We start from the raw sequence: 27,048 nt of genomic DNA, 5'->3' as shown, positions 1-27,048 counted from the left end.
GTCACCCGGTGGACCATCGCGCGAATTTACCCAAAGTTCAGCAGCTGTTCAGCACCCACGTGGGAGTTTTGTCTGGTTACTGGCAAGAGAAAACCCTTGACGACTTGAAGCTTTCGTGACTGCAGGAATTCATCGTCTTTGGGTCTTTTGGTAAAGTCACGTAGATAGGTTAAACTTAATCAAATTAAAATAAACATTAAATAAAAAAATAACATTTTATTTGTTATTAATTTGAACCTATCTAAGACCCAAATAATAAGAGAAAACCCCACCATTAATATCGCTTGTATGAATGTTGAATTTCTTTCGCACCGCACGTAGCCAACCGTGCTAATTGAAGGTGTGGAGGGAGGACAACACACTAAACACAAAAAGCAGTTCTACATAAACAGCTTTTTGAGATAAAACAATGACACGAGTTAGTCCTTACAAAATATTGGGAGCTAAACATTAAAAAACACAATTTCACCCGGGCTTCTCGAGAAGCATGTTGCTATTCCATGTGCACGAAGTGGGCCGTCTGTCTCGATGCAGGCGACCTCCTGTGAGCTGAACGCGCCCTGTGTGGGGTGCGCTATGCGCGGGGTGCGCTATGCGCGTGGTGCGTTATGTGTGGTGCGTTATGTGTGGTGCGTTATGTGTGGTGCGCTATGCGCGTGGTGCGTTATGTGTGGTGCGTTATGCGTGGTGCGCTATGCGCGTGGTGCGTTATGTGTGGTGCGTTATGTGTGGTGCGTTATGTGTGGTGCGTTATGCGCGGGGTGCGTTATGTGTGGTGCGTTATGTGTGGTGCGTTATGTGTGGTGCGCTATGCGCGGGGTGCGTTATGTGTGGTGCGTTATGTGTGGTGCGTTATGTGTGGTGCGCTATGCGCGGGGTGCGTTATGTGTGGTGCGTTATGTGTGGTGCGTTATGCGTGGTGCGCTATGCGCGGGGTGCGTTATGTGTGGTGCGTTATGTGTGGTGCGCTATGCGCGTGGTGCGTTATGTGTGGTGCGTTATGTGTGGTGCGTTATGTGTGGTGCGTTATGTGTGGTGCGTTATGTGTGGTGCGTTATGTGTGGTGCGTTATGTGTGGTGCGTTATGTGTGGTGCGTTATGTGTGGTGCGTTATGTGTGGTGCGTTATGCGTGGTGCGTTATGCGTGGTGCGCTATGCGCGTGGTGCGTTATGTGTGGTGCGTTATGCGCGTGCTGCGTTATGTGTGGTGCGTTATGTGTGGTGCGCTATGCGCGTGGTGCGTTATGTGTGGTGCGTTATGCGTGGTGCGCTATGCGCGTGGTGCGTTATGTGTGGTGCGTTATGTGTGGTGCGCTATGCGCGTGGTGCGTTATGTGTGGTGCGTTATGCGTGGTGCGCTATGCGCGTGGTGCGTTATGTGTGGTGCGTTATGCGTGGTGCGCTATGCGCGGGGTGCGTTATGTGTGGTGCGTTATGTGTGGTGCGTTATGCGCGGGGTGCGTTATGTGTGGTGCGTTATGCGCGTGCTGCGTTATGTGTGGTGCGTTATGTGTGGTGCGTTATGTGTGGTGCGTTATGTGTGGTGCGTTATGTGTGGTGCGTTATGTGTGGTGCGTTATGTGTGGTGCGCTATGCGCGTGGTGCGTTATGTGTGGTGCGTTATGCGTGGTGCGCTATGCGCGTGGTGCGTTATGTGTGGTGCGTTATGTGTGGTGCGTTATGCGTGGTGCGCTATGCGCGGGGTGCGTTATGTGTGGGGCCTGTGCAGCAGCGAGCTCGATCGCCCAGCGAGCCGATGTGCCCCATTGCTGCCCCTCGCCTCGTTTCCAGAATTGGCCGCTTCGTCATCGGAGCTCGCGTTGGAGGAGCCGATCCTGAAGGTGGCCGGGCCCGCCAGGCTCTGCGTTTCTCCTCCGCCGTCCAACTCGTCTCGTCCGTCCCGTGGCCGGAGGACCTTTGACCTCTCGAGGGTGTGAACTGCAAACACAAAAAGTGTCGTGACAGACACGGCGGTGGCGGCGGCTGCATTCGAGGCCATCGCCGAGGGTTGCCACCTGCCCGGGTTGCCCGGCGTTTGCGTTCGGGTGGCAGGAAATGATTTGTACCGAGATTGGCACCCGTATTGTGTTGAACTTTATTGCAGTAAACTGCAAAGCGTTGATGGACCTAGGCCGACTGAGAAATAGTATGTGCTTGGTCTGCAGTGGAAGAGGTGATTGTTGCAAAGCGCACAGTGAGTGCTGTGTGGCTGTGGTGGTGGGGAGTAGTGGTGGGGAGTGGTGGTGGTGGGGAGTGGTGGTGGGGAGTGGTGGTTAGCGCTACGCTGCGGTCACCGGAGTTCGATTCTCGTTCACGGCCACCACCACCAGTGACAATAATCTGAACCGGTGCTGTGCCTCCCCTCGTTTCGACTCAGTCTCAACGGTGTGAAAGCATCGCAACTTGGAAGACGAAGGCGGCCGGGCGTGGTGGTGACTACAACCACCGTCTCCTGTGCCGTGCCGGCCTTGCTAGCTGCTTCTCGCCGCTCACAGCGCTTGTCGCAACGGTCTGTGCAGGCTACACGGGGGATCTTTGTCTCTGTGTGTGGCGGTGCTGCTGCTGCTGCTCACCGGCGCGAGGCCGCACGTGGGGCGGCTCCCGCGTGGAGCGCGCGGGCAGAGTCCCGTGGCGGCGCAGCCTCCGCTCCAGCTGCACGGGGGTGGGGGGGGGGATGGTGGTTGTGGGTAGGGGTGGTAGGGGTGGGGGTTGTGGGTGGGGGTGGTGGTTGTGGGTAGGGGTGGGGGTGGTGGTTGTGGGTAGGGGTGGGGGTTGTGGGTGGGGGTGGTGGTTGTGGGTAGGGGTGGGGGTTGTGGGTGGGGGTGGTGGTTGTGGGTAGGGGTGGGGGTGGTGGTTGTGGGTAGGGGTGGGGGTTGTGGGTGGTGGCACAAGGAGTGGTTGTGAGATTCACGACATTCACCTGCAGCTGGAGATGAACGCTTTGCTGGTACATCTCATGAGCGAGAGCGACTAACCTGGGACCTCTCTCAGTTATAACGATCAATGGCCTCACACCAGTGGTGCAGCAGCCACGGTGCCCCCACTTCCACAACGCGGCTGGATACGGCCGATAAACTCTCGTGAAAAATGTGGTTGCGGTTTTTCCGCTTCAGCAAGTTGACATAAATGATGAGTTTGCATGTTCACCACAGGTACGAGTGGTTAATGCAGACTTGATTCCTTACAAAAGGTTTCTATTTGTTTTATTACCAGAAAGTGTAGAACCTATTCTAATTTTTCATTCGATGATTTTGCTTTTGACAGAAACTCTCAACCGCACAGTGGCACAAAAGCAGCCGGCTCAGTGCTCGCCAATAATAGCGCCGTGGTTCAGTTCAGCGCAGTTTATACTCGCTGAAAATTCCGGCAAACGCGTGGCGCACACTCGCAAGCACCCGCGTCGAATAGCGCGAGAGAGTGCGGGACAGAGGCGAGAGAGAGCCGCGTGCCAGACACTGGCGACCGCCAAGCCGGCGAAGCGGTAACTCGCGGGACGCCTCCAGCTGACAAAGTGAGGCTGTGCCCCCCCCCGCCTTCTACAAGCACCGCCACCCCGTCTCTTCTAGATTTGAAGCTTTCGTGACTGCAAGGATTCATACTCTTAGGTTTTTTCGGTAAAGTCACGTAGGTGAAAAATAATCAAATTGAAATTAATAAAAGTAATAATACAAATAATTGTATTATTTTTTACCCACGTGGCTTTACCGAAACAACCTAAGAGTATCACCCGTCTGTTCACGGCCGCCTGCCCCTGCGCGACTCGTGGCCGCGCGTGACTCCGCTGACGTCGGCGGGCGGGCGGGCAGACAGAACCAGGTTTTTCAGGCCGATGGAGATCGCATCACACTTCCTGTGGCTGAACTCCGTTTCGTGCCGTGGGTTTCCCCACAGCGGACCTCAAACACGGCAGTTCGACATTCCAAAAGCATTCCTTGTTATCGGCACCCGTGCAGGTCAACTCTCACATAGCTGGTGCGCGACTATGAGTGTGTATGAGTGTGTATGTAATATATTGTCTTCGTGTGTATGTGTGCGGAGCGGTAGCATAGCGGTTAGCACGCTGCGCTACCAACCCGGCGACCCGAGTACGAGTCCTGCTCACGGCCAACGCCAGTGACGAACATCTGAACTGGTCCTGGGTCTCCCCAGGTAAACATCGCCACTGGGGAGACAAAGGCGGGTGCCGCACCGGTCTTCATAGGTGTTCTCTCACAGCACTTGCCATTACGGTCTGTTAAGGCTACATGGGGGATCTTTGTCTTGGTATTTATATATACACAGTGGTCGGAATGTGATTGTAGAGCAATATCCGTAGCTGTCCCGTGCCTCTCCGCACTGCGTATAGATTTGCTTGTGTGAGTAATTTTCTCTCGTACATAGCAGAGTTGTAAACGACGACCGCTAAACCGGTAACCACTTTCGGGATGACTGCCGGTTCTGAAAGTCAGGAAGCGGTGACCTTTTGCCCACTGGGTGCCCTCGTTTTTCAATAAAAATGTCAGCAGCTTGCAACTGCCGTGTGCTCAGCATCTCGCCACGGCCGCTGCCAGAGTTTCCCGGTTAAACAAAGGTAGGACTGTGAGGTTTCCATAATCGAGGTTTTCTCTGTTAGATCACAGAAATATATAAATGTGTCGTTAAACCCGCCACCACCCGACACAGCCAACTAGTAAGGGTTGTCACGTAAACAGAGCGTGGCCAATTCGTCACTAGTACAGCACACCGGTGTGTTGGAGAGTAAACCCATTTATGGTGGCGGCTTTAACGATAACACATTTATATTTACGCGATCGAACTCAAAAAACTCTATCATGGATTATGTCGGTCGCGAAAGCCGTGTTAAACTGACTTTGAAGTTTGCCGCGAGATATTTTCGTACGCACGGCAATCCGAAAACTGGATTTCTTTGACCGATTCTTTTTTTCACTTCACTCGGTTACCTCCAACGCAAGACCAAAATAGATTTTAGTTTTTTTGTTTTACCACCCCCCCCCCCCCCGCGGTAGAAAGCGACGCCAGCCAACCGCGCCGGCCGCGCGCCTGCGTCTCCTCCCGTGGACGTGACCCACCTGCTCAGGGTTCGAGTTCTGCAGGAAGACCTCCGTCTCCTGGCTCTCCGTGGGCAGGTAGTGACGGCTGTAGGACGATATCTGTGGGGGAAACATTGGGAGGTCGGTGGCAAACTTGAGATGCAACTACGAGCTCGCTGTAGGAAGTTATAATTGTGCCAGCGTGTCGTGGGTGAGTGGTGCGCCCCGTTAAGCCAGCTTCTCTACAGACAAAACGAGAGTTGGTCATGTTTGGATTGCGAAATTGTATGTATGTATATATGTTTAACTTCTTTCGCACCATACATAGCCAACCGTGTTTATCGAGATTCTTAAAGAGATTCTTAACCAGGACAAATTCTGAAACCTTTTTTGTAAGTGATGTTGATCAACAAATTTGCTTGCATATGCTGAAGTAAAGTTATTTCGTCTTAACTTTATCATTGGATCTCATCTCATCCCAGGTTGATTCATGTGAGTTGAGCTGACTGGGCCCAACATCTCAAAAGCAAACACTTAACCCAAACAGAGCTCGCGCATGTGGGCACTCGTGTGTGACCCGGCACTTTGGGATAAATGATTGGGAGATCGCGGGACGTGGCTCAGAGATGGCAATACAACAAGGGTGTTCAGGAACCCATCCGTGTGGATCTCTGAGTGTTAGCCCCCCAATTGCACTTCGGGTTTCTCCTACCTACAATTGGCCAAACAACCCAATGCAGGATCGTCCTCCTGAGAGTCTTGAGACTCGGTGAGGGTTCCTTGGGTAAATAAGAAATGAAATTGCTGTGCCGGTGTTTCAAAACCCTCCACATTTATTTTATAATTGAGAATCTATGAAGGGAATGTTGTTGTGTCAGTGTGTGGTGCGAGGAGGTCTCGCCGTGGAGGGGAGTGCTCAGCGGGGCCAGGCCACGTTACCCTCTTTCGGGGCCGGTAGAGACTCCTGTTCAAGAGACGTCGGATGTCCTTCATGCGATCGTCTTTACCAAACACGTCCTTGGGCCGCTCATCCACACTCTGCCCAGACACAACGGACGACCTCTCTTCCAGGCACCTGTCACCAACAAACACGGGCACAGCAGACGTCAAGAGCAGAGCGAAGCATTCGCAATTGAAGCAAAACACAACGACGTTTCACAATGAATGTTACTCTGCATTATTGCCGCCCCCCTCTGATCCACAACACGAACGTGGGGTGGGGGCCATTGTGGGGTGGGGGCTAGTGCGGGGTGGGGGCCAGTGTGTGGGGGGTGGGGGCTAGTGCGGGGGGGGGGGCTAGTGTGTGGGGGGGGGGGGCAGTGTGGGGTGGGGGTTCGGCAGGGTGGGGGCTAGTGTGTGGGGGGTGGGGGCTAGTGTGGAGTGGGGGCTAGTGTGGAGTGGGGGCTAGTGCGGGGTGGGGGCCAGTGTGGGGGCTAGTGTGGAGTGGGGGCTAGTGCGGGGTGGGGGCCAGTGTGGGGTGGGGGCCAGTGTGTGTGGGGGGGGGGGCAGTGTGGGGGTTCGGCAGGGTGGGGGCCAGCGTGGGCCACGGCTCCGATGCTCACAGGACGGAGGCTGTGGACGGCACTCGGAACATGTCGATGCGCTGCATCGCCTGCTTCATCTCCAGCTTGCGGTACATGCCCAGGATGTGCGAGTCCTCGTGCGCGTCCTCGCGCACCAGCAGGGGCCACAGGAACCTCCGGTTGAACTTCTCGAACCTGGGCACAGACGGCGCACGTCGGTGGCGGCCGGACGAGAGACGCCGGCGCTGGCGGCGCGGGCGGCGCGGGTGGCACTCGCAAGGAAACCGCCGTGCGGGGCTCACCTCTCTCTGACGTTGTTGTGGGAGTAGTGGCCGCAGATGTCCTCCATGCCGATCACCAGGTGGTCCAGACTCTGGGGTCGGGGTGGGCGGCAGCGGCAACGCGCGCCGTGAGGATCCGACGCGGCCATCGATTCTAAAAGCTGCCGGCACGCGAAGCTTGGACGATGCCATGCAACTTTGCGCCGCAGAGGGCCGACGGCAACGTGGGTGATGATGTCGCTCATTAATCGAGGCAACTTTTTCCAGGAGGGTCCTGCACTAGGGTGTGTCGCCACTCCCTTTTTAAGAAGTGTTCAGCGTGGAAATACTGGCGTGCCCGGAGAAAACCCACACGCATGAGGGGATAATAACGATGTTAACATCAATGCTGGCAATACTTGCATCAAATTGTGTTCAATCAATTAGTTATTATCTGTTCAGATTATCTATGTATGTTGAACGTACATAGCCAACTATGTTAATCGGGGGCGGCGTTGTCTAACACCCTGCCACGCGATACGCATCCGTCACCTCCATTTACAACGGAGCGCCGCGGGCCCCGGCGAGACAGCGCGAGGCGCGGGAGGTGCGGCCGGGGCCACCATCGGAGTGCTCGCGCCGTTACCCGGATGGCGATCTCCTCCGCCATGGTGGCCACGTGCCCCGACCGCCGCTCCACGTCCAGCATCTGCAGTAGCGGGCGGATAGTGGTGCCCTGTGCGCAGAGGAGGGTGGGCGGGCGGGTGGGTGAGTGGGCGAGCGGGCGAGTGGGTGGGTGAGTGGGCGAGCGGGTGGGTGAGCGAATGAGTGAGCGGGTGAGTGGGTGAGTGTGCGAGTGGGTGAGTGGGTGAGTGGGCGAGTGGGTGAGGAAGTGGGCGAGTGGGCGAATGGGCGAGTGGGCGAGTGGGCGAATGGGCGAGTGGGCGAGTGGGTGAGCGAGTGAATGAGTGGGTGAGCGAGTGAGCGAGTGGGTGAGTGGGCGAGTGGGTGAGTGGGCGAGTGGGTGAGTAGGCGAGTGGGTGAGTGGGTGAGCGGGTGAGTGGGCGGGCGAGTGGGTGAGCGGTCGAGCGCTACTCGTCCATCCCCTGGGTATGTACACGTACTGGGTGGCCTAAGAGTCAGGACAACACCGGGTGTTTTAATTCATTTTAACAAATGTTCAACTTGACTACCATTACGATTAAGGCATTCACAAAATTCTGTCGTTATCATTGTACTGTACTTCTATGCGCTCAAATCCGTGCTTCCTGTATTCATCAACTCGACACGACCAGGGTGGTGAAGTATGACCAAATAGCCCCTACGACCCGCACGGTGTGGGCAGGCCCTCACCCAGCAAGGGAAGCTCAAATTCGGCGTTCCGTCTCGTTGCTTTGGCTGTGATTGTTATGTATTTAATTGCTGTACAATACTTGATCTGCTTGACCCAAGTCACTTGCACGTGATACTCTACCCTGGTCTCTGGAGTTCACCGCCGGTGAGACAAAATCAACTTGAAACTTTGACGAAAGGGGCAACACGGGTGCGTATTGTGGACAAGACCCGACCCACAGGGCCCACAGGCCACAAATACCAAGCGGCCAGTAACAAACAGCACCATCAAAGTGGTGATGTTGTTATTCAGACTGTTGCTGACTGGAGCACTACTAATGCATGAAGAGCTTGGGGAGAGAGAAGCGATGGGAGGGAGTTCCAAAGCGGGGCAGTGCCAAGGGAGAGAAGCAGAATGAGCAGAGCGCTCGGACCGCTGTGCGCGTCACCATCAGCCAACACAGGACACGCAGACTTAGCGCGATAACAACAATTATAATTATTATTATTTACACTTCTAAAGCGCCTTTCACCCGGAGATCACAAGGCGCCGTACAAAACACACACACGTACAGGCTCACACCAAGAACATCCAAACGCCAATACAAAGGATTCAAGAAATTTGAAACCACCATTCAAAAAAATCAGTTGCGCCTTAACGCGCGATTTGAATAAAACGAGGGGGTGGGTGGGGGCTCAGCAGAGGGAGCGTCCAGTGGACGTGAAATCTCACAGCCTGCGGGGGGGGGGGGGGCACTCGAGAAGTGGCCCGGTCAGCCACGGTCATCGTGCGGCCACGTGGACCTCGACACACGCGACAGGCCGGACGGGGAATTCCGCCGCGCTCTTGCCGCGTCGTGGGCGAGCACCTGCACGAAGACGGTGAAGAAGATGACGGCGATGCTGGCGGTGAGGAAGACCGACTTGCGGACGAAGGGGTCGGTGGGAAGCAGGAAGACGAGGGAGAAGCAGACGGCGCCGCGCAGGCCGCCGTAGGCGATGACGAACTGCTCCTTGATGCCCAGCGGCACGAGTCGCATCTTGTTGGTGATGTACGTGATGACGAGCACTCCTGCACACCGCGCGCGGGGGAGACACGGCTCCGTCGGGCGCGCGTCACTCGTTACGCGCGTTCGTCGGTGCGTGCCGTTTGAGCGATTTCGTCGCGAGCGATGCTCCTGGCTTGGCGGCGGGGCAAGCGAGCTGCCCACCACGCTGTGGTAACTCTTCACACGTGGGGGGGGGGGGGGGGGGGGGGGGGTTTCTCCGGGCACTCCACTTCACTCCCACGATCAGAACGCCCATTCAGGAATGTGGCGTGAGCTGAGCTGATGAAGCTGTACTGCACTGGGTAGATTGCAACCTGCCTTGTGTGACCGCATCCTGCGTGAATGACGCAGCGTAGAGTTCAATATCTGTCATCGCTGGTTGCGCTCTCTCGCAGCTTTAGTCAGATCGGCACAAGCTCACAGGGGTCACTGTCACATGGAGAAGCTGACGCGAAAACATTCACTTAAATTAACATGCATTCACTTACATTCACTTACATTCACCTACATTCACATACATTCACTTAAATTAACATACATTCACTTACATTCACTCACATTCACCTACAAATCACGTACATTTACATACATTCACGTACATTAAAACACATTCTCTTACATTCACTTACATTCACTTACATTCACGGGGAGTTCTACGATTCAGCAGTCGGTAGAGAAAGGACACACTTCAGCGGTTGTGCTTTCGCTACGTTGTCCCCACCTGAAGAAGGACGCTTGTGTTGCGCCCGAAACGTCGTGATTTAATTTAGTTGTTTCATTAATTTTATGTTTTACCTACGTGACCAAAGAGTATGAATCCTTGCAGTCACGAAAGCTTCAAATCTAGAATTAAAGGACAAAGTGACTCACACTCAATTGAGCATCGATGCGCTTCTCATCCCGTGCAGAACCAGTCGTAGAAATTCCATATTCCTATAGTAGCGCTGGACAACCACTGCTGAGTAACTTCCCCACAAAGTAGTATCAATTGTATAGACCCTAGAGGGATGATGGGCCGAGTCAACCCTCAACCGTGGGGTGTGAACTCGCAACCTTCCCGATCGCGAGCCGCTCGCTCTACCGCTCAGCCGGCCGGCCACGGCCGCCAACAAAACGATAGAGGCAGTGGCACCCGGTGGCACCCGGTGGCACCCGGTGGCACCCGGTGGCACCCGGTGGCACCCGGTGGCACCCGGTGGCACCCGGTGGCACCCGGCAATGCTGCGTCGGTGGCTGTGGCGAAGCTGGCGCTCGGCAGGACGAGGAGGAGGAGGGAGGAGGAGTGGAGGAGGAAGATTACCGACGATGCGGCAGCTGAGGCAGGCGATGAGCGTGAAGCAGATGAAGGCCCCGTTCCACTCGTGGCCTCGCGCCGACACCGTGGAGACGCCCAGGAACATGAAGATGAGCGTCTCGCTCACGCTGCTCAGCGTCTTCACGGCGTAGCGGATCGTGGTGCGGGACTTGTAGCTGATGTTGGCCTCCACGTACGGCCGCATGAGGACCGCACTCGACACGATGCTGGCGGCAGGGAGAGACCGACGTCAAACACGACTCAGACCCGCGGCTTCGCATTAACACCGAGAAGATGATTCTTCTGCGAGCGGGCCCTCGAAGTTGGGAGCCGTATTGATGTCACACAGCGGAGAACCGGCCCCACCAACAACAGCTCCTGGCCCCTTGAGCAGCTGCACCTGTGCAGGACGCCAGCAAACGCACAGCAGGCAGGCAGACTCCAGCACAGACAGACCACCCCTCACCACATCTCACCACCACCACACCTCACCACCACCACACCTCACCACCACCACCACACCTCATCACACCTCACCACCACCACCACACCTCACCACACCTCACCACACCTCACCACCACCACCACACCTCACCACCACAACCACACCTCACCACCACCACCACACCTGACCACCAACACCACCACCACACCTCACCACCACCACACCTCACCATCACACCTCACCACCACCACCACCACACCACACCTCACCACACCTCACCACCACCACACCTCACCACACCTCACCACCACCACACCTCACCACACCTCACCACCACCACCACCACACCTGACCACCACCACCACCACACCTCACCACCACCACCACACCTCACCACACCTCACCACCACCACCACACCACCACCACACCACACCTCACCACCACCACACCTCACCACACCTCACCACCACCACCACACCTGACCACCACCACCACACCTCACCACCACCACCACCACACCTGACCACCACCACCACACCTGACCACCACCACCACCACCACACCTGACCACCACCACCACCACACCTGACCACCACCACCACCACCACACCTGACCACCACCACACCTGACCACCACCACCACCACACCTCACCACCACCACACCTGACCACCACCACCACCACACCTCACCACCACCACCACACCTCACCACCACCACCACCACCACCACACCTGACCACCACCACACCTCACCACACCTCACCACACCTCACCACCACCACCACCACCACACCTGACCACCACCACCACACCTCACCACCACAACCACACCTCACCACCACCACCACACCTGACCACCAACACCACCACCACACCTCACCACCACCACCACCACCACACCTCACCACCACACCTCACCACCACCACCACACCACACCTCACCACACCTCACCACCACCACACCTCACCACACCTCACCACCACCACACCTCACCACACCTCACCACACCTCACCACACCTCACCACCACCACCACCACACCTGACCACCACCACCACCACACCTCACCACCACCACCACACCTCACCACACCTCACCACCACCACCACACCACCACCACCACCACACCACACCTCACCACCACCACCACCACACCTCACCACACCTCACCACCACCACCACCACACCTGACCACCACCACCACACACCACCACCACCACCACACCTGACCACCACCACCACCACCACACCTGACCACCACCACCACACCTGACCACCACCACCACCACACCTGACCACCACCACCACCACACCTGACCACCACCACCACCACACCTGACCACCACCACCACCACACCTCACCACCACCACCACCACCACACCTGACCACCACCACCACCACACCTGACCACCACCACCACACCTCACCACCACCACACCACACCTCACCACCACCACCACCACACCTCACCACACCTCACCACCACCACCACCACACCTGACCACCACCACCACACACCACCACCACCACCACACCTGACCACCACCACCACCACACCTGACCACCACCACCACACCTGACCACCACCACACCTGACCACCACCACCACCACACCTGACCACCACCACCACCACACCTGACCACCACCACCACCACACCTCACCACCACCACCACCACCACACCTGACCACCACCACCACCACACCTGACCACCACCACCACACCTCACCACCACCGCTCAGCGACCCACAAGATCATCCCTGACAGATCGATCGTCTGTGACTTCCGCACTCGCGACATCGCGGATTGTGTCAGGAGATTCCAACTCTGAGGAGTGACAGAGTTCGCGTGATTGCCATGCAAAGGTGAACTGTGTGCAGCACACGGAGCCTTGTGGTTGTTGTGGTTGTGGTTGTTGTTGTTCTAGTCCTCTGGCGGTGGTGGTGGTGGCGATTATAGACGCATCGCCATTGTGTCGTCATCATGTCGTCATCATGCTGACGCGCCTCGGATGACAGAGCCGCTCGTTCCCTCGTCTCAGAACAAGCAGCCGTTTGTCTGTGCCACCGGGACATTGTTGGTCCCGTAAAGTCGTAGAGAATGTGGCCCCATGGCAGATGTCGGGGGGCGCTGTGAGGGCGGACACTCGGGGTTCGTGCGCAGGTCCCACACCGAGGCCCGGGCATCTCCCGGTGCGTGCGCAGTTTTATTCTCGTCTGTTGGGTCCCGTTGGCTCGAAGCCAAGGCTCACAATGGGCACGACTACTGTACACTTACGTCAACGAGACGGAACTTTCCACGCAATTGGCGCGATATCGAGCGATGGCATCGGGCCGAAACAAAAAGACCCTCGAGCTGCGCGGGTAGAAACAAACACGGCCATTGTTCTCTTACGTTGCTTTCTCAATTACCCGCCTCGGACGCAGGCGACTCGTGTACGCGGAGATGTTCAAAGGTGAATGAGAAAACAGGGATCGTCACAGGAGCACGGCGCTTGCAGCCACCGCCGTCGTCGTCCGCTTGGCGTCACCGGTTTACGACCCGCGCGGTGCCATCGCGACGATTGCGGTCGGTCTGGTCACGTGAGAGGCCAAGCGGAGGGGTCACGTGAGTGGCCCAGCGGTCGGGTCACGTGAGTGGCCGAGAGGAGATCGCGAAGGTTGCCATTCTATTTCAACCAGGTAAGGCCCACTGAGCTGTCGAGCTCTTTTTTCAGAAGCCACCTGGCGATCACAAATGAGAGCTCAACGAAGTGGCTTGTCACGTGGACATTTATAGCGGTAGCCAAATAGTCTAAACGCGCGTGTTTATACATGTGGAGTGAAAAGCCGGACGACTCGGGAGAAAAATCCACACCACCACAGGGAGAGAGACACGCAAACCCCAAATAGACAGCAGCAGGCGTCAGGGTCGGGATCGAACCCACGATCTCCTGTATACCTGGCGAGGTGGTTAACATCTCCTCGCCACCATGACGCCCCAATTCACCAAGCCCTGCACGAGAAGACTGTGTTTGGCAAAGAGGAGATTGCAGCAAACATCACGACTGCTCTGAGCACTGCTACCACAACGTGAACCGGACATCCTTAAAGGGTCGCTGCGTCGATGAGTCGAATTAGCAATACTCAGTTCGAGATGAGGGATTGTGCATACAGTCCAGTGAAAAAATAAACAATTAATCAGTTTTAGTCTGTATGCCTTTTAGATCAGAGTTTCCCAGTATTGTTTGTCTTAGAGAGAAAGACTTGGCACGAATGCAAGTTTAATATCTTCAGCAAGGAGTGGCTGCTGATCAGTCACCAACGTGGGCCCTGACGTTACGGGCAGCAGCATTCACAAACGTCTGAACAAACACGTCACAGCTCCGGCACAACAAAGCAAACTCGTAGAGTCACAAACTAATCAAGTAACAAAGAAAACAGAGTTGCTGTTTGCTTCCTGTGGGAGAGTCACACAGAGGGAGGGTGTCCGTCTGGAATATGCACCACGCGGTCTGTGGATCGTCCTCCTAACTTGCGCGTGCGGAGGATGTGAAAGTGCGCTTTGTCTGCTATCATCGCTTCGAGAATTACCTTCCCCACAACGACGCGCGTGATTACTGAGTGTAAACTTGGATTATATTGAGCCGCTGTGAGCGAACGCAACTGGCAAGGGTGCGAGGGGAGGAGGCTTCAGTCGCCAAGATGGGAAATCCCAAAAGCACCAACGAGGAAGGCATCTTCCACCACACACCTCCTGGCGAGCCTCGAGCCGGACCACCGCAGCGTCTCTCGCACAGACACCGCCTGCCGAGGCTGCCGGCTTGCCTCGGCAAGTCACAGCCAGCACACGCCGCTGTTGGCCCTGGGTGTGGTGAGCCCAGGCAGACTTCCACGATGTCACGCAGTGCTCCAGTGCAGTCCGTTGGCGGTCTCCATCCAGCCACCAATAGCTTGCCAAAAAGCCACCATGTCAAATGTGCGTTTGCACTTTGTTTGTCCAAACTCCAGCTCTGAGCGTTGACGATATGGGGGTTTGACTCTCGTGAAATGATCTCATCGCATGGCGCGTGGGCAGTGCGACCCCTGCACTGAAAACGCTTTCAAACAATGCGGCCGCAATGCAACAACATCTGTTCCTCTCTGTGAGATTTCCAAATTTATTCTTCATATCATGGCAAGATCGCAGTTGCGAAACAATTGCAATGAATTAGAAAAAGGGACAATTTTTTAAAATCAAAATGTAGTTAAATTCATATTCTTTGGGTCTTTCTGTAAAGTCACGTAGATAGGTTCAAAGAAAATAACAAACAAAAAGAACAAAAAACTACCGTTGTTTACTTTTGTACTTGTTCTTTTTTGTTATTTTCTTTGAACCTATGTCCGTGATTTTACCGAAAGACACAAAGAATACAAATCAAAATGTAATTACCCACGCACTGGGCACTGCGACGCCAGCGAGCTGTGCGGGTTCAGATCAAATAACAGGCACTTGGGATGGGGTCGTTGGCAGAGGATAAAGAGGCTGCCTGTGTGGAGGGACCGCCACAAATTGCCACCTGCGCGGCGTGGGTCACGTGGGCAGGGCCACTGCCACGTGAGCAGGGCCACTGCCACGTGAGCACCGAGCGGCCACTCCGCCCCGCGCCGTTCCCCGTCGCGTCCGCACGCGGCGCAACTTCGTGCGCGCACACAATGGCCTTCTCTTCTTTGAACGACATCACAGGGATCTTTGATGAAGATGCGAAATTGATGGTGCATAGCACTTCATGGTTAACATTCTCACTCGCGCTACTATTAACCAGGGCGGCCTGTCAGCTTCAGACCGCGAACCCCCGCAACAAGTGGCGAGCGCGCTCCGGCCGGGCCGCGTCAACCGGCGCAATGTGGTGAACGCGACCTTCCGGGCGAGCTCATTTGCTCGCGTGGCAGTGAGCACGCGGAGGGCATTGAAGCCGGGTGGAGGTCACGTGGGAGCAGCTGGGCCGGGAGTCGAATGGGTGGCAGCCGGGCGAAGGACTTTGGCTTCGTGCCACGTGGCCAAGCTCTGTCGACGTCGCGGTGCTCGCCGCTTACTGCCGCAGAAGGCAGTGCGGAACATCGATGGTTGTGCTGTACTTCTACGCTTCCTAGTCTACGCTCTCTGCCTTCACCGACTCGCGCTGACCGGCGCGGTGAAGTATGGTCAAAACATCCCCCACGACTCGCACAGGCGCGGAGAGGCCCTACATCCAGCGGCGTAGCGACAGAGCGGGTCGCCCGTGCCTCGCGGAGTCTCGTGACCTGCCCCGACCTCGCAAGGCGACCATCGCTCCCTGATGTTTTGGCAACAGCCTCGCGGCGAGCTCTGCCTTGCCCCCCCGGGCGAATGAGCGCGCGGCACGCGTGAAGCGACGCGCTTTGCAGTCACGGGCATCTGTAGCCTAAACATCGGCACTCCGATGACGCCTGGGCTCGGACAGAGGTCGCCGCACATCGAGCCCCTGGACGTCGACCTCCCTCCCAGTGTCCCCTCGGACGCCGAGGGTCCCCGCCCGTCCAGGATCGCATCGGGGGGATTCGTCACCCGTGTCCGGTGGCAGGAGCTGATTTGTATCAAGACCCCGTGCCGAGTGTTGCGTTCAATGTCGCCGCAGGACACTGCGCAGTTTTGCTCGACTTCGGCTGACTGAGAAACCTGCCCGGGTTTTATTGCGTGCATGAATCTGGCGACGTTACGCCCCTTGTAATCGGTTGCTTCCACCTGCCATCAAACTGCAGTTCCGCGACACACTCGCCTCTCTCCTTGTGTGGTGACGCCCTGGCCCGAAGTAACTGGACGGATTACTGACGATGGAGCATTCATAACGCCAGCAGGAAACTCTCCCGTATAAATCATTCTAAAAACCCCGCACCTTGTTGCGGTTCCGTTGAACGTCTTTCATTTGACGTTGCACGCAGATTTTCCTTTGCTCCATCATCCCGCTTATCGAGGTATCCTGCCAAACCTCACGTTCTCTCGCTACGACTGACGTTCTATGGAACACAGTGACGACCTCGCGTCGACTTTCTCGCCGGTGACCCAAACCGCCGCACACAATTCGGCCCCTGCGCGCGAACGGCGAACAGAATGGAGGGACGCACGGAGGTGACCGACCCCTGGCTCCCACGTCAACTCCGCACCACGGAGACTCATCGCGCGCTCGCCACGGTCATCTCCCGCGCCGCTACGCCGCGCGACTCGTACTCACGCCATGATCCCGGAGAGCTTGGACATCTCGGCGGTGAGGTAGGCCAGGTAGGCGAAGAGGAAGACGAAGAGCGGCTCCAGGACGCTCACGCGGTGCGTGAAGCGCGACGCGAACGCCGCCAGGAAGCCGTAGAAGAGCCCCACTACGATGCCGCCCAAGCCGCACAGCACCACCCTCAGGATCGCCACCGCCACGTCGATGCCCAGCACCTTCTGCATGTCGCACATCTCCAGGAAGAGCTGGTACAGCGCCTGCACGGCAGCGGGGGAGGGGGGGGGGGAGTCAACGGTCGCAGCTGCACGGGCCCCGCAGAGTCTCCCGTTGATTCTAGATTTGAAGTTTTCGTGACTGCAAGGATTCAGACTCTTAGTTTTTTTCGGTAAAGTCACGTAGGTAAAAAATTTAAATAAATTAAATCACGACGTTTCGGGCGCAACACCTGCTTTCGCTAAGTTGTCCCCACCTGAAGAAGGACGCTTGTGTTGCGCCCGAAACGTCGTGATTTAATTTAGTTAAATGTTTTACCTCCGTGACTTTACCGACAAAACCAAAGAGGATAGTCTCCCGTCGGGCATCGCGGGAGCGCAGCACGCGGCGCTCTCACTTCGAGCGCCGCGTGCTGCGCTCGCCCCCACCCCGCCGTGCCACGCCGTCCGCGACACTCCACGCAAGGCAGCCGACACGCTCATCGACGTCGAGATGTCCTCATAGCCGACGCTGCCGATGCCACCACAGCACCGCGACAACGCTCTCCACCCTCCGCCAGATCCCGCGGCTGCTGCGCGGTCTGCAGGCAGCGGCTTCCAAGAGCCGCGCTGACAACTTCCCACCGCCACCACCGCCACCACCACCGCCACCACCACCACCACCACCGCCACCACCACCGCCACCACCGCCACCACCGCCACCACCACCGTCTACTCCTCGTTCTTCTCCTTGGTCCCCGGACTTACGGAACAGGCCACGGCCAAGCCGCACGAGCGGACCGACCACAGAGTCTTGCGACTCTCGGCCGAGCGACGATTTTGGGTTGCGTTCAGACTCTTTATAAATTGCATATTTTATGTTACACTATGTTTATGTTCGGGTCTTTTAAGGACCCCCCCCCCCCCCCACTACCTGCATTGTGTACGCACGAGATTGCAAAGTAATGTGTCTCTAGAGCTGCTTGTTCGTCCCCCCGCACCTCCGATGAGCGCGGTTGTCTGGGTGCGGCGCGAGGAGGCGCGGGCGCTCACCACGGTGACGGCGTCGTTCAGCAGCGACTCCCCGAACACGAGCGTCTGCAGCTGATCGTTCACTTGGATCTGCTCGAAGACGGCGATGACGGAGATCGGATCGACGGCGGAGATGACGCTCCCGAACATGCACAGCTGCAGCATGGGGATGTCGTCCAGGTTGAACACGGAGATCTGCACGCGGAGCCGCGTTAGGGGCGAGGATCAGCAAAGCGTCGCAGTCGCGACGAATCGTCGATTAAAATCGTCTCTTACGCCTACGATCCTTGCGTGGGAGGACGCACGTTGACACTCACTCGTTTTAAGACGCTCCGAGTTGCATCTGTAATCGTCTGCGGAGCTGTGAGTGTTCGCTCCGAGCAATCTGGTTTCTCTCTAAATGTCAAACACTCGTTGATTTTTTATTTTGGTTCAACAAAGTATTTGGACTCACGGAGAAGGTGCATATAGAGACTCAAACGTAGCAACACATATCATCGCCATACTCCTGACCTCACGCTCTTTGGGCAGACTTGGCGCTGCAAATCGATGGCAGGGCGGCCCAACAACCGCGTGTGGCTCTGGCGGAAACGGCCACGGCCGGGCGGCCCTCGGGGCGAGCAGCGAACAAAAACCGCGCCTCCAAACAAGCGCCTCTCGCGATTCCGTCAGTGGTGGAGAGTTTAACATGCTGTCAGTAGTGGTAGGCTGTCGCGACCGATATTATCCACAAGAAAGGTTTTTTTTGGGGGTCTGATCAATTAGTAAGGTTTGTCACATAAATAAAACGTGCCAATTAGTTGCGAGTGCAGCACACCGCTTGTGTGTTGGAGAGTAAACCCACAACATTCACAATTCGGCTATGGCCTTTCGCTGGTGGTTACAGCAACCAGCTTCATCAGGCCATTAGCCAGAATTGTGACGTTTCCCAACACCTCCACGCAGTATAAAGTTTCCACCATGACACAAGAGCCCCTCCCCCCCACCCTCCTCCCCACCCCCCACCGCCACCCCCACCCCCTATCCTTCCCCCACCCTCCCCACCCCCCATCCTCCCCCTCCACCCTCCCCCCACCCGTCCCCCTCCCCCCACCCTCACCCCCACTCTCCCCACCCCCACCCTCCCCTCACTCTCCCCCTCCACCTTCCCCCCCACTCTTCCCCCACCCTCCCCACCCCCATCCCCCCCCACTCTCCCCACCCTCCCCTCCACCCTCCCCACCCCCCATCTTTCCCCCCCACTCTCCCCACCCCTCCCTCCACTCTCCCCACCCCTCCAGTCTCCCCACCCCCCCCACCCTCCCCCCCACCCTCCCCCCCCACCTCCCCACGGCGTTTCGCTGTCACGGATTGCGGCACCACGAGGGACGCAATTACCGCGTGGGGGGGGGGGGGCACCTCGTGACGCGTCACTCCACCTCGTTTAGTCAGGACATGCTACGTCACTCGGGTACCACATATTAAAGTTACTGTGATTTTGTCACGGTTTTTCCCATTTTTCCTCGTCTGGGTGTTTAGTATTGTTGTGTTATCTTTGTGTAAAGATCGATTGTGTAACGTGCGTCTGTGAGAATGTACTGTGAGTGGGTTTAAACAGAGCGGCGTCACTCGTACGGCCCGCCGGCAGTGCGGAGCAAGCGGCGGTGTGGTTCTGTGGGTAGCGAGACGTGCGTTCATCCAACGACGAGGATATGGGCACACAACGACATCTCAATCCGGTAACGCGAGACCCGATCAGGGCACCCGCCTCTCCGCTGTCGCGCCTCCCGCAGCGAGCCGAGTCGATGTGGACGCCAAGCCCAGTCACGTGGGAGGCGTCACGACGTCCTCGCTCGACGGACCCCGCCACGCGGTCACCGCGGCCATGGCCGGGTGCTGCACACGCCGCCCTCGCTGTCCGGTCGGCACCCGTGCGGGTCGCACCTGGCTGGGTTCGACCCGGGCAGGGTCTGGGCAATCTGTGTTCGGGTGGCGGGAATCGATTTTGTTTGCAGGAGACTGCACGGTGTGTTCATAGACCTGGGCCGAGGTTGGGTCACGTTTGCATGGTGGAAACGGTGGTAGTCCGAGTTCACTGTAGATACCAGCAATGTATCTTGAACTTCGAGGTGCGCGGTAAGGACAACAAACTAGACAGTAAAGCAATGCCAAACTGTGATGATTTAAATCCTCATCATTGACGTTTTATGTTTCAAAATATATTTCTGGCGTTTAGACAATTACAGTTTGAGCGTGGAACACGGCATCACCTCTCAGTTCCATCTCAGATGTTCTTAGTGCGGCGATTCTCGCAAACGACACTCTCCTGGACTCTTCTCGACCCTCCTGGAATCTCCGCGTGGTTAGACAAAACAAACGTGAACTCGAGGACTCGCCTGGCAGATGCCGAAGAGGAAGAGGCTGATGCTGAGCGCGTTCCACAGGGTGCCAAACACCGAGTAGCTGATGATGGTCCCGATGTTATCCATGAACTGGCGAGTGGGGAGGAAGTACCCCGAGTCGAGCATGAGGGGGGGCAGCAGGTAGAGGAAGAAGGCGTCCACCCCGAACACGAGGTCGGGCGAGGGCAGCTGCGGCGGGTGGGCCACGCGGATGACGGCCCCCACCAGCAGGCCCATGATGACGAGCAGGCAGCTCTCGGGCACGAAGGTGGAGATGGGCCGCGCCAGGTGGAAGCCTGCACCAGACCGCGCACAGCCCTCGCCGCCGTTAGGGGCCATCCATTGAGTAGGAAACGCGACAATCTGTCAACACTTCACCCCTGCCACCCTCCCTGTACGCACGCGGACTTTTTACACCCCCCCCACCTGCGTACATACGACTGACGCACCACCCCCCCCCCCCCGAATCCTATAGAACGGCCGATATTTAATCCACGCAGAAACGATCAAGGATGAATAATATTCACGTGTTTAAGCAAACAGATAGTCCACCGTCGGACTATCTGACTCATTTGAAGGCCAATGTAGACATTGTTATCGAGGCTTCACCCCCCCCCCCCAGTTGTTTAAAAGAGCGATTTTCGCGTGGCAAGGGTGGATCTGCAGTGGTTGGCGCGCTGCGTTATGAACCCGGCCACCTGAGTTGGACTGCCGAGTGATATCAGCACCCACCGGGACTGGGCCTCTCCCCCACGTCAACAACCAGCACTGAGCGGCAAGCTGAAGTAGAGTCAAGCAACTCTCTTCGCCGATACAGCATGAGGAGGCCTTCACACAGCAGTGTACTGACAAAGGATCAAGATGTCTACAACTAAATTATGTTTTATTTTGCCAGGTTAGGCCCACTGAGCTTTTTAGTTGCTTTTTCAGAAGCCACCTGGCCAAAAATGATAGCTTAACGAAGTGGCTTATCACGTGGAAATTTATAGCAGCCAAATATTCTGAACGCATGTTCTAAAAGCAAACTCCAAATATGCAACAGCAGGCATCGTCAGGGTCGTGATCGAACCCACGACCTCCTGCAAGCCAGGCGAGGCAGTTAACATCTCCTAGCCACCGCGGCACCACCACCGCACCCCGCCAGGGCGATCTACCCAGTGCCACGATCTCACAGCTGCTGCACAGCGGACACACGAACCATCTCCCAGATCGCCCCTCGCGGTATCCCACGGGGCACCTCGTGGGCCTCCCCGCGGGTGGCCCGACTAGTGCAGAGCGCTCCACGGTTGCCCCACAAATCGGCCCTCCTCCCCCGTCCTGCGCATGCGTTCCCACCCAGCGCAAAACCGTTTTTCATGAACACATCTGCCGGTTGTAGTTTATGTACGCGGCGTGTGGAGTGAAACCCAGGAAGATGTAAAAATACCTCAGGGATCGTAACACGGGGGGGGGGGGGGGGGGGGTGACACGGGGGGTGACTCTGAGGACCTCGTCACGCCGTGGGGTGACACCTCAAGCGGCCCAGCAGCGGTTCGAGGGAGACGCTGGAACCAAATCGTCAGTCCCTTTCGTGACGACTTCCGTGTCGTCCGACAGGCAGTGACCCCCCCCCCCCCATTCATTGAACTTGGAGCGTGACCACTGCAGGCGCGAGCGTGCCGCGTGCGCCGCTCATTGTTTACCGTCGACGCGTCACGTGCCACGACAATGCCTCTCTCCCCCAGCACCACGTGACACTGGCAGCCACACGTGGCCTCAACGCGCGCGGCTTCCAGCGCGAAGCGTGGAGCGCAATGGGCGCCATGGCGACAGACGCCGCTAAGCAAACGGGAGGCTGCGCCGTGCTGCTGCAGGTACCACCCCCCCCCCACCCCCAGTCGGTGAGAGTGGAGCACACGGAGAGGGCAGCACTGGGCAGGCTGCCCTGATGGAGTGTCGACATTGTTTCTAGCGGGTGGGAGTCTCTCCGGGGGTACCGGGGCACACCGCACAGCCGGGAGTCCCCAGCCGTGCGCCATAGAGGGTCCTGTCCAACGAGGACCCTCATCTAACAGAGGGGGGGGGGGTCCTTGCCAATGACCTCATGGCAGTTCTCCCGCACTGTGTGTGTCGAAACCAGTCGCCAGTTTTTCTTGCGTCGAACAAATGCAGCTGCAAGCATTCATTGCCAGATGGCCACGGGGCTGATGAGATGAGTCAAAAACGGGACGGTGATTGTCTTACTTTTTCTTGGTTCTTTCGGTAAAGTCACGTAGAAGGGAAATAATAAAATAATAAATATAAAACATAATAAAATAATTCTCACGACGTTTCGGCCACAACGCAAGCAGCCGTCCTCAGGTGAAGACCAGGTCTGAATCAGACGCTGTCAGACGCTGTCTCCCCGACAGACCTGGTCTTCACCTGAGGACGGCTGCTTGCGTTGTGGCCGAAACGTCGTGAGAATTATTTTATTATGTTTTATTTTTATTATTTTATTATTTCCCTTCTCCGTGACTTTACCGAAAGAACCAAGAAGATGAATCCCTGCAGTTACGAAAGCTTTAAATCAAAAAATTGTCTTGTTTTGTTTTTATTTGGGTGGCCGCGGTTTCGTACCGTATTATAATTCACGACGTGCCGTCCACATTTGATGGTCTTTCACATTTTAAAATTTTCTTCTTCTTCAACTCGAGTTGACCTCACATGAGCCTGCCCCTGAGATCTGTTCACCGCGTGACTTCACGATCTGCAGCGCGCATCAAGGCGCGTTGCAGGCTGCCGGCACCCGATCCACACGGCGATCCCTTCGCGGCTTACAACTCTCCGCCTGCCTATTGTGGTGGGCACTCAACAAAGACAAAGATCCCCCGTATAGACTGTAACTGACATTTGGGGCAAGTGCTGTTAACGAGCACCTATGAAGGCTGCCACGGCACACGAGGGGAGTGTTGGTGGCCAGCACCACGCCTGGCCGCCTGAGGTCCCCCCCGAGGCGATGTCTACACACTCCGCACCAGGTACTCGTGTGAGGCCGAGTCGACCTAGGGGAGGCCCATTACCGGTTCAGATAATCGTCACTGATATTTGCCGGTCACCAGGATCGTAGCACAGCGCGCTAAGCGCTACACTACCACACAGCACGCACACACAGGCGCACACACACACAGGCGCGCTCACACTCGCGATGGCAAAAGTGAAGAGCATGGCTCGTCACCACACGAGTAAGCGGAGCGCGCCTCACGAAGGCAATGGGGCAACAACGAATAACAACCACATCGCTAGCAGCCTTCCGTCTCATCGCCCGATGCTCAGGGGAAGAGCTCACGACTACGAACACCGCGGGTCCGGCCGAGTGCAGTGCAGCAACAAGGAACAGAGCCCCCCCCCCCATTACAAGGAGGAGAGATCATCCACTGTTGGATTTCCAAATCGAATTAGAAGAATCTACTCCGCTCAAACGATATAAGCCATCTTGGTCGAGGATAACGCGAGCGTGGTGGAAAGATCAGCTAACGCTGTGAAACTGGCAGAAGGAAGGAAGAGATGGCATCAACCGGATTGGTCATGGGTCTCTGGAGGTCAGGTGTTGGCTGTAAAACTGCTGCGAGCTCTGTCAAATAGAGAAGGGAATTATCTATCTGAAGGAAGGAGGTGATTATCTGGCAGAAGCAAGGAGGTGATGGTCTGGTACAAGCAAGGAGGTGGTGATCTGGTAGAGGAAAGGAGGTGATGGTGATCTGGTAGAGGGAGGGAGTTGGTGATCTGGTAGAAGGAAGGATGTGATGGTGATCTGGTAGAGGGAGGGAGTTGGTGATCTGGTAGAGGAAAGGAGGTGATCGTGATCTGGTAGAGGGAGGGAGTTGGTGATCTGGTAGAAGCAAGGAGGTGGTGATCTGGTAGAGGGAGGGAGTTGGTGATCTGGTAGAAGGAAGGAGGTGGTGATCTGGTAGAGGGAGGGAGTCGGTGATCTGGTAGAAGGAAGGATGTGATGGTGATCTGGTAGAGGGAGGGAGTTGGTGATCTGGTAGAAGGAAGGAGGTGATCGTGATCTGGTAGAGGGAGGGAATTGGTGATCTGGTAGAAGGAAGGAGGTGGTGATCTGGTAGAGGGAGGGAGTCGGTGATCTGGTAGAAGGAAGGAGGTGGTGATCTGGTAGAGGGAGGGAGTTGGTGATCTGGTAGAGGGATGGAGGTGATGGTGATCTGGTAGAGGGAGGGAGTTGGTGATCTGGTAGAGGAAAGGAGGTGATCGTGATCTGGTCGAGGAAAGGAGGTGATGGTGATCTGGTAGAGGGAGGGAATTGGTGATCTGGTAGAAGGAAGGAGGTGGTGATCTGGTAGAGGGAGGGAGGCGAAGACCTGGCAGCAGGGAGGAGGCGATGACGCGGTGGGGCGCACGCACGCACCGATCTTGGCGATGGAGGCGAGCATGATCCAGAGCGTGACCTCGAGCGGGTACTGCACGGCGCTGTAGTCGATGGAGAGGACGCTGAGGCGCCAGTCGCCCTTGGGCACCTTGGTGTGGCCCGGCAGGGAGCCGTGCCCCGACTCCACGGACCAACTGGAGTCGTTGGCCTGCCGCGGGGGGCCCGGGGCGCCGGGGACCGCGGCGGCAGCGGGGGCCCCATCGGCGCGAGACGAGAACAGCAGCGGCACGAGGAGGAGGAGGAGGACCAGGAGCACGGGGGGTCCAAGGCGACCGGGAGCCATGGCGACGGGGAGCCTGGCGAGCACTGCTCCGACTCGCGACTCCGTGCGCCCGTGGGGGGCGGGGGGGGGGCGAGGAGTTCCCTGTCACTGGGACGGCTTCCTCCGCCACCTCGCGGGGCCGACGAGCGTGCTGGGTGGCGCCTGATGCATAAGAGTGGCGCTCGTTATGTAAGCAGCAGCAGCGGCAGCAGCAGGACGAGGAGGTTTGTCGTGTTGGGATGTTGCCCCGCCGGCCCAGAACTGGTTGGGGAGGTTGTGGTCGCGGTGGCGAAACTGCGCCGGGGCACGCGGCCCCGGCGTGTTGCCCGCCGCTCACCTGAAAGGGAGGGGGGGAAGGGAGGGGGGGAAGGGGGCATCTGATAAAAACAAATAGCTCACGTAGCTGAACACCAGCAACACACACTCACACAGCCACGCAGTGTCACACACACACTCACACAGTGTCACACACTCACACAGACACAGAGCGTCACACACTCACACAGTATCACACAGTGTCACACACTCACACAGTGTCACACACTCACACAGACACACAGTGTCACAGTCAGGCCGTTTCACACACACACACTGAGTGAGACACACACTTTCACTCACGCATTTTCACAGGCAGTCACACAGACGCACTGGGTGGCGACACTCACACACGTACAGTCAGTCAGGATTACACACACACACTCGCACACACACACACCCGCACACATCCGCACACACACACCCGCACACACACACACCCGCACACACACACACCCGCACACACACTCGCACACACACACACACACTCGCACACACACACCCGCACACGCACACACACTCGCACACACACACACTCGCACACACACACACACCCGCACACACACACACACACTCGCGCACAAACGCAGAAACACAACAGTACGAAGGCAAAGATCTCCAGTATAGCTTGCGCAAGGTGCTGGGGCAAGTGCTGTTCGCGAGCGCCTATAGGTGGTGGCCACACAACACGGGTCAGCCTCCTTTGTCTCCCCGTGCTGATGTTTAAACACCGCGCAAGGCACCTGCTCATATAATGCCGAGTCAACCTAGGGGTGGCCCAGGACCGCTTCGGATATTCGCCACTGAATTTAATCGTGAGCGAGAATTGAACTCGGATGGCCGGGTTCGTAGCGCAGTGCGCTAACCACTGTGCCACCGCTCCTCTCTCTCTCACACACACACAGAGAGAGGGCCTCGCGGTGGCACGGGCTCGCACGCATCGAGTCACGCCTCAGTAGTGGAGGGCGCGATGGGTAGGAGGCGAGGGACGCGTGAGGGTGACATTCTGTCCCTGCCTACGATGGCCAGTGGCACGCTCAGGCGCTCAGTGCCCCGGCCTGCGACGGCTCCAGCAGGCAGAGTTGGTGCCGTGTCGCTCCCCCCCCCCCCCCGTAGAAGGAACGAAGGCTACAGTGGTTGACTGCAGGGTCCACAATCGCACCTCCGATTCGCCGCGGTTGGCTACGTACGGTGCGAAAGAAGTTCAACACACACGCATCGCACTGCAGGACTGCGGCTTGTCTTTAACTCATCTCGATGGGCTTCTATGTATCTTACTGGGGTCTCTGTGCGTCTGTACGCGTCTCTATGAGTATACGCG

General features: G+C 57.1%; 1 protein-coding gene across 1 annotated transcript; it reads right to left on the bottom strand.

Annotated features, from left to right (window-relative positions):
- Nucleotides 1-1,542: 1,542 nt before the first annotated feature.
- LOC144722102 (sodium/hydrogen exchanger 2-like) lies at nt 1,543-25,712 on the bottom strand. The gene is made up of 13 exons (XM_078600251.1): nt 25,130-25,712; nt 20,737-21,038; nt 18,383-18,556; nt 17,145-17,395; nt 10,495-10,715; nt 9,015-9,217; nt 7,460-7,549; nt 6,856-6,926; nt 6,593-6,748; nt 5,970-6,105; nt 5,070-5,150; nt 2,574-2,652; nt 1,543-1,938 (listed from the first exon to the last, which is right to left on the bottom strand). The coding sequence occupies exons 1-13, from the start codon at nt 25,431-25,433 to the stop codon at nt 1,709-1,711; spliced, it is 2,298 nt and encodes a 765-aa protein (XP_078456377.1). The 5' UTR covers nt 25,434-25,712; the 3' UTR covers nt 1,543-1,708.
- Between the last annotated feature and the right edge of the window lie 1,336 nt (nt 25,713-27,048).

The sequence above is a fragment of the Lampetra planeri genome, chromosome 13 (assembly GCF_965212315.1).
Source record: "Lampetra planeri chromosome 13, kcLamPlan1.2.h2, whole genome shotgun sequence".
Classification (NCBI taxonomy): Eukaryota; Metazoa; Chordata; class Hyperoartia; order Petromyzontiformes; family Petromyzontidae; genus Lampetra; species Lampetra planeri.
Note: the sequence above shows the minus strand (reverse complement) of the source record. Positions and strands in the feature narration are given on the sequence as shown.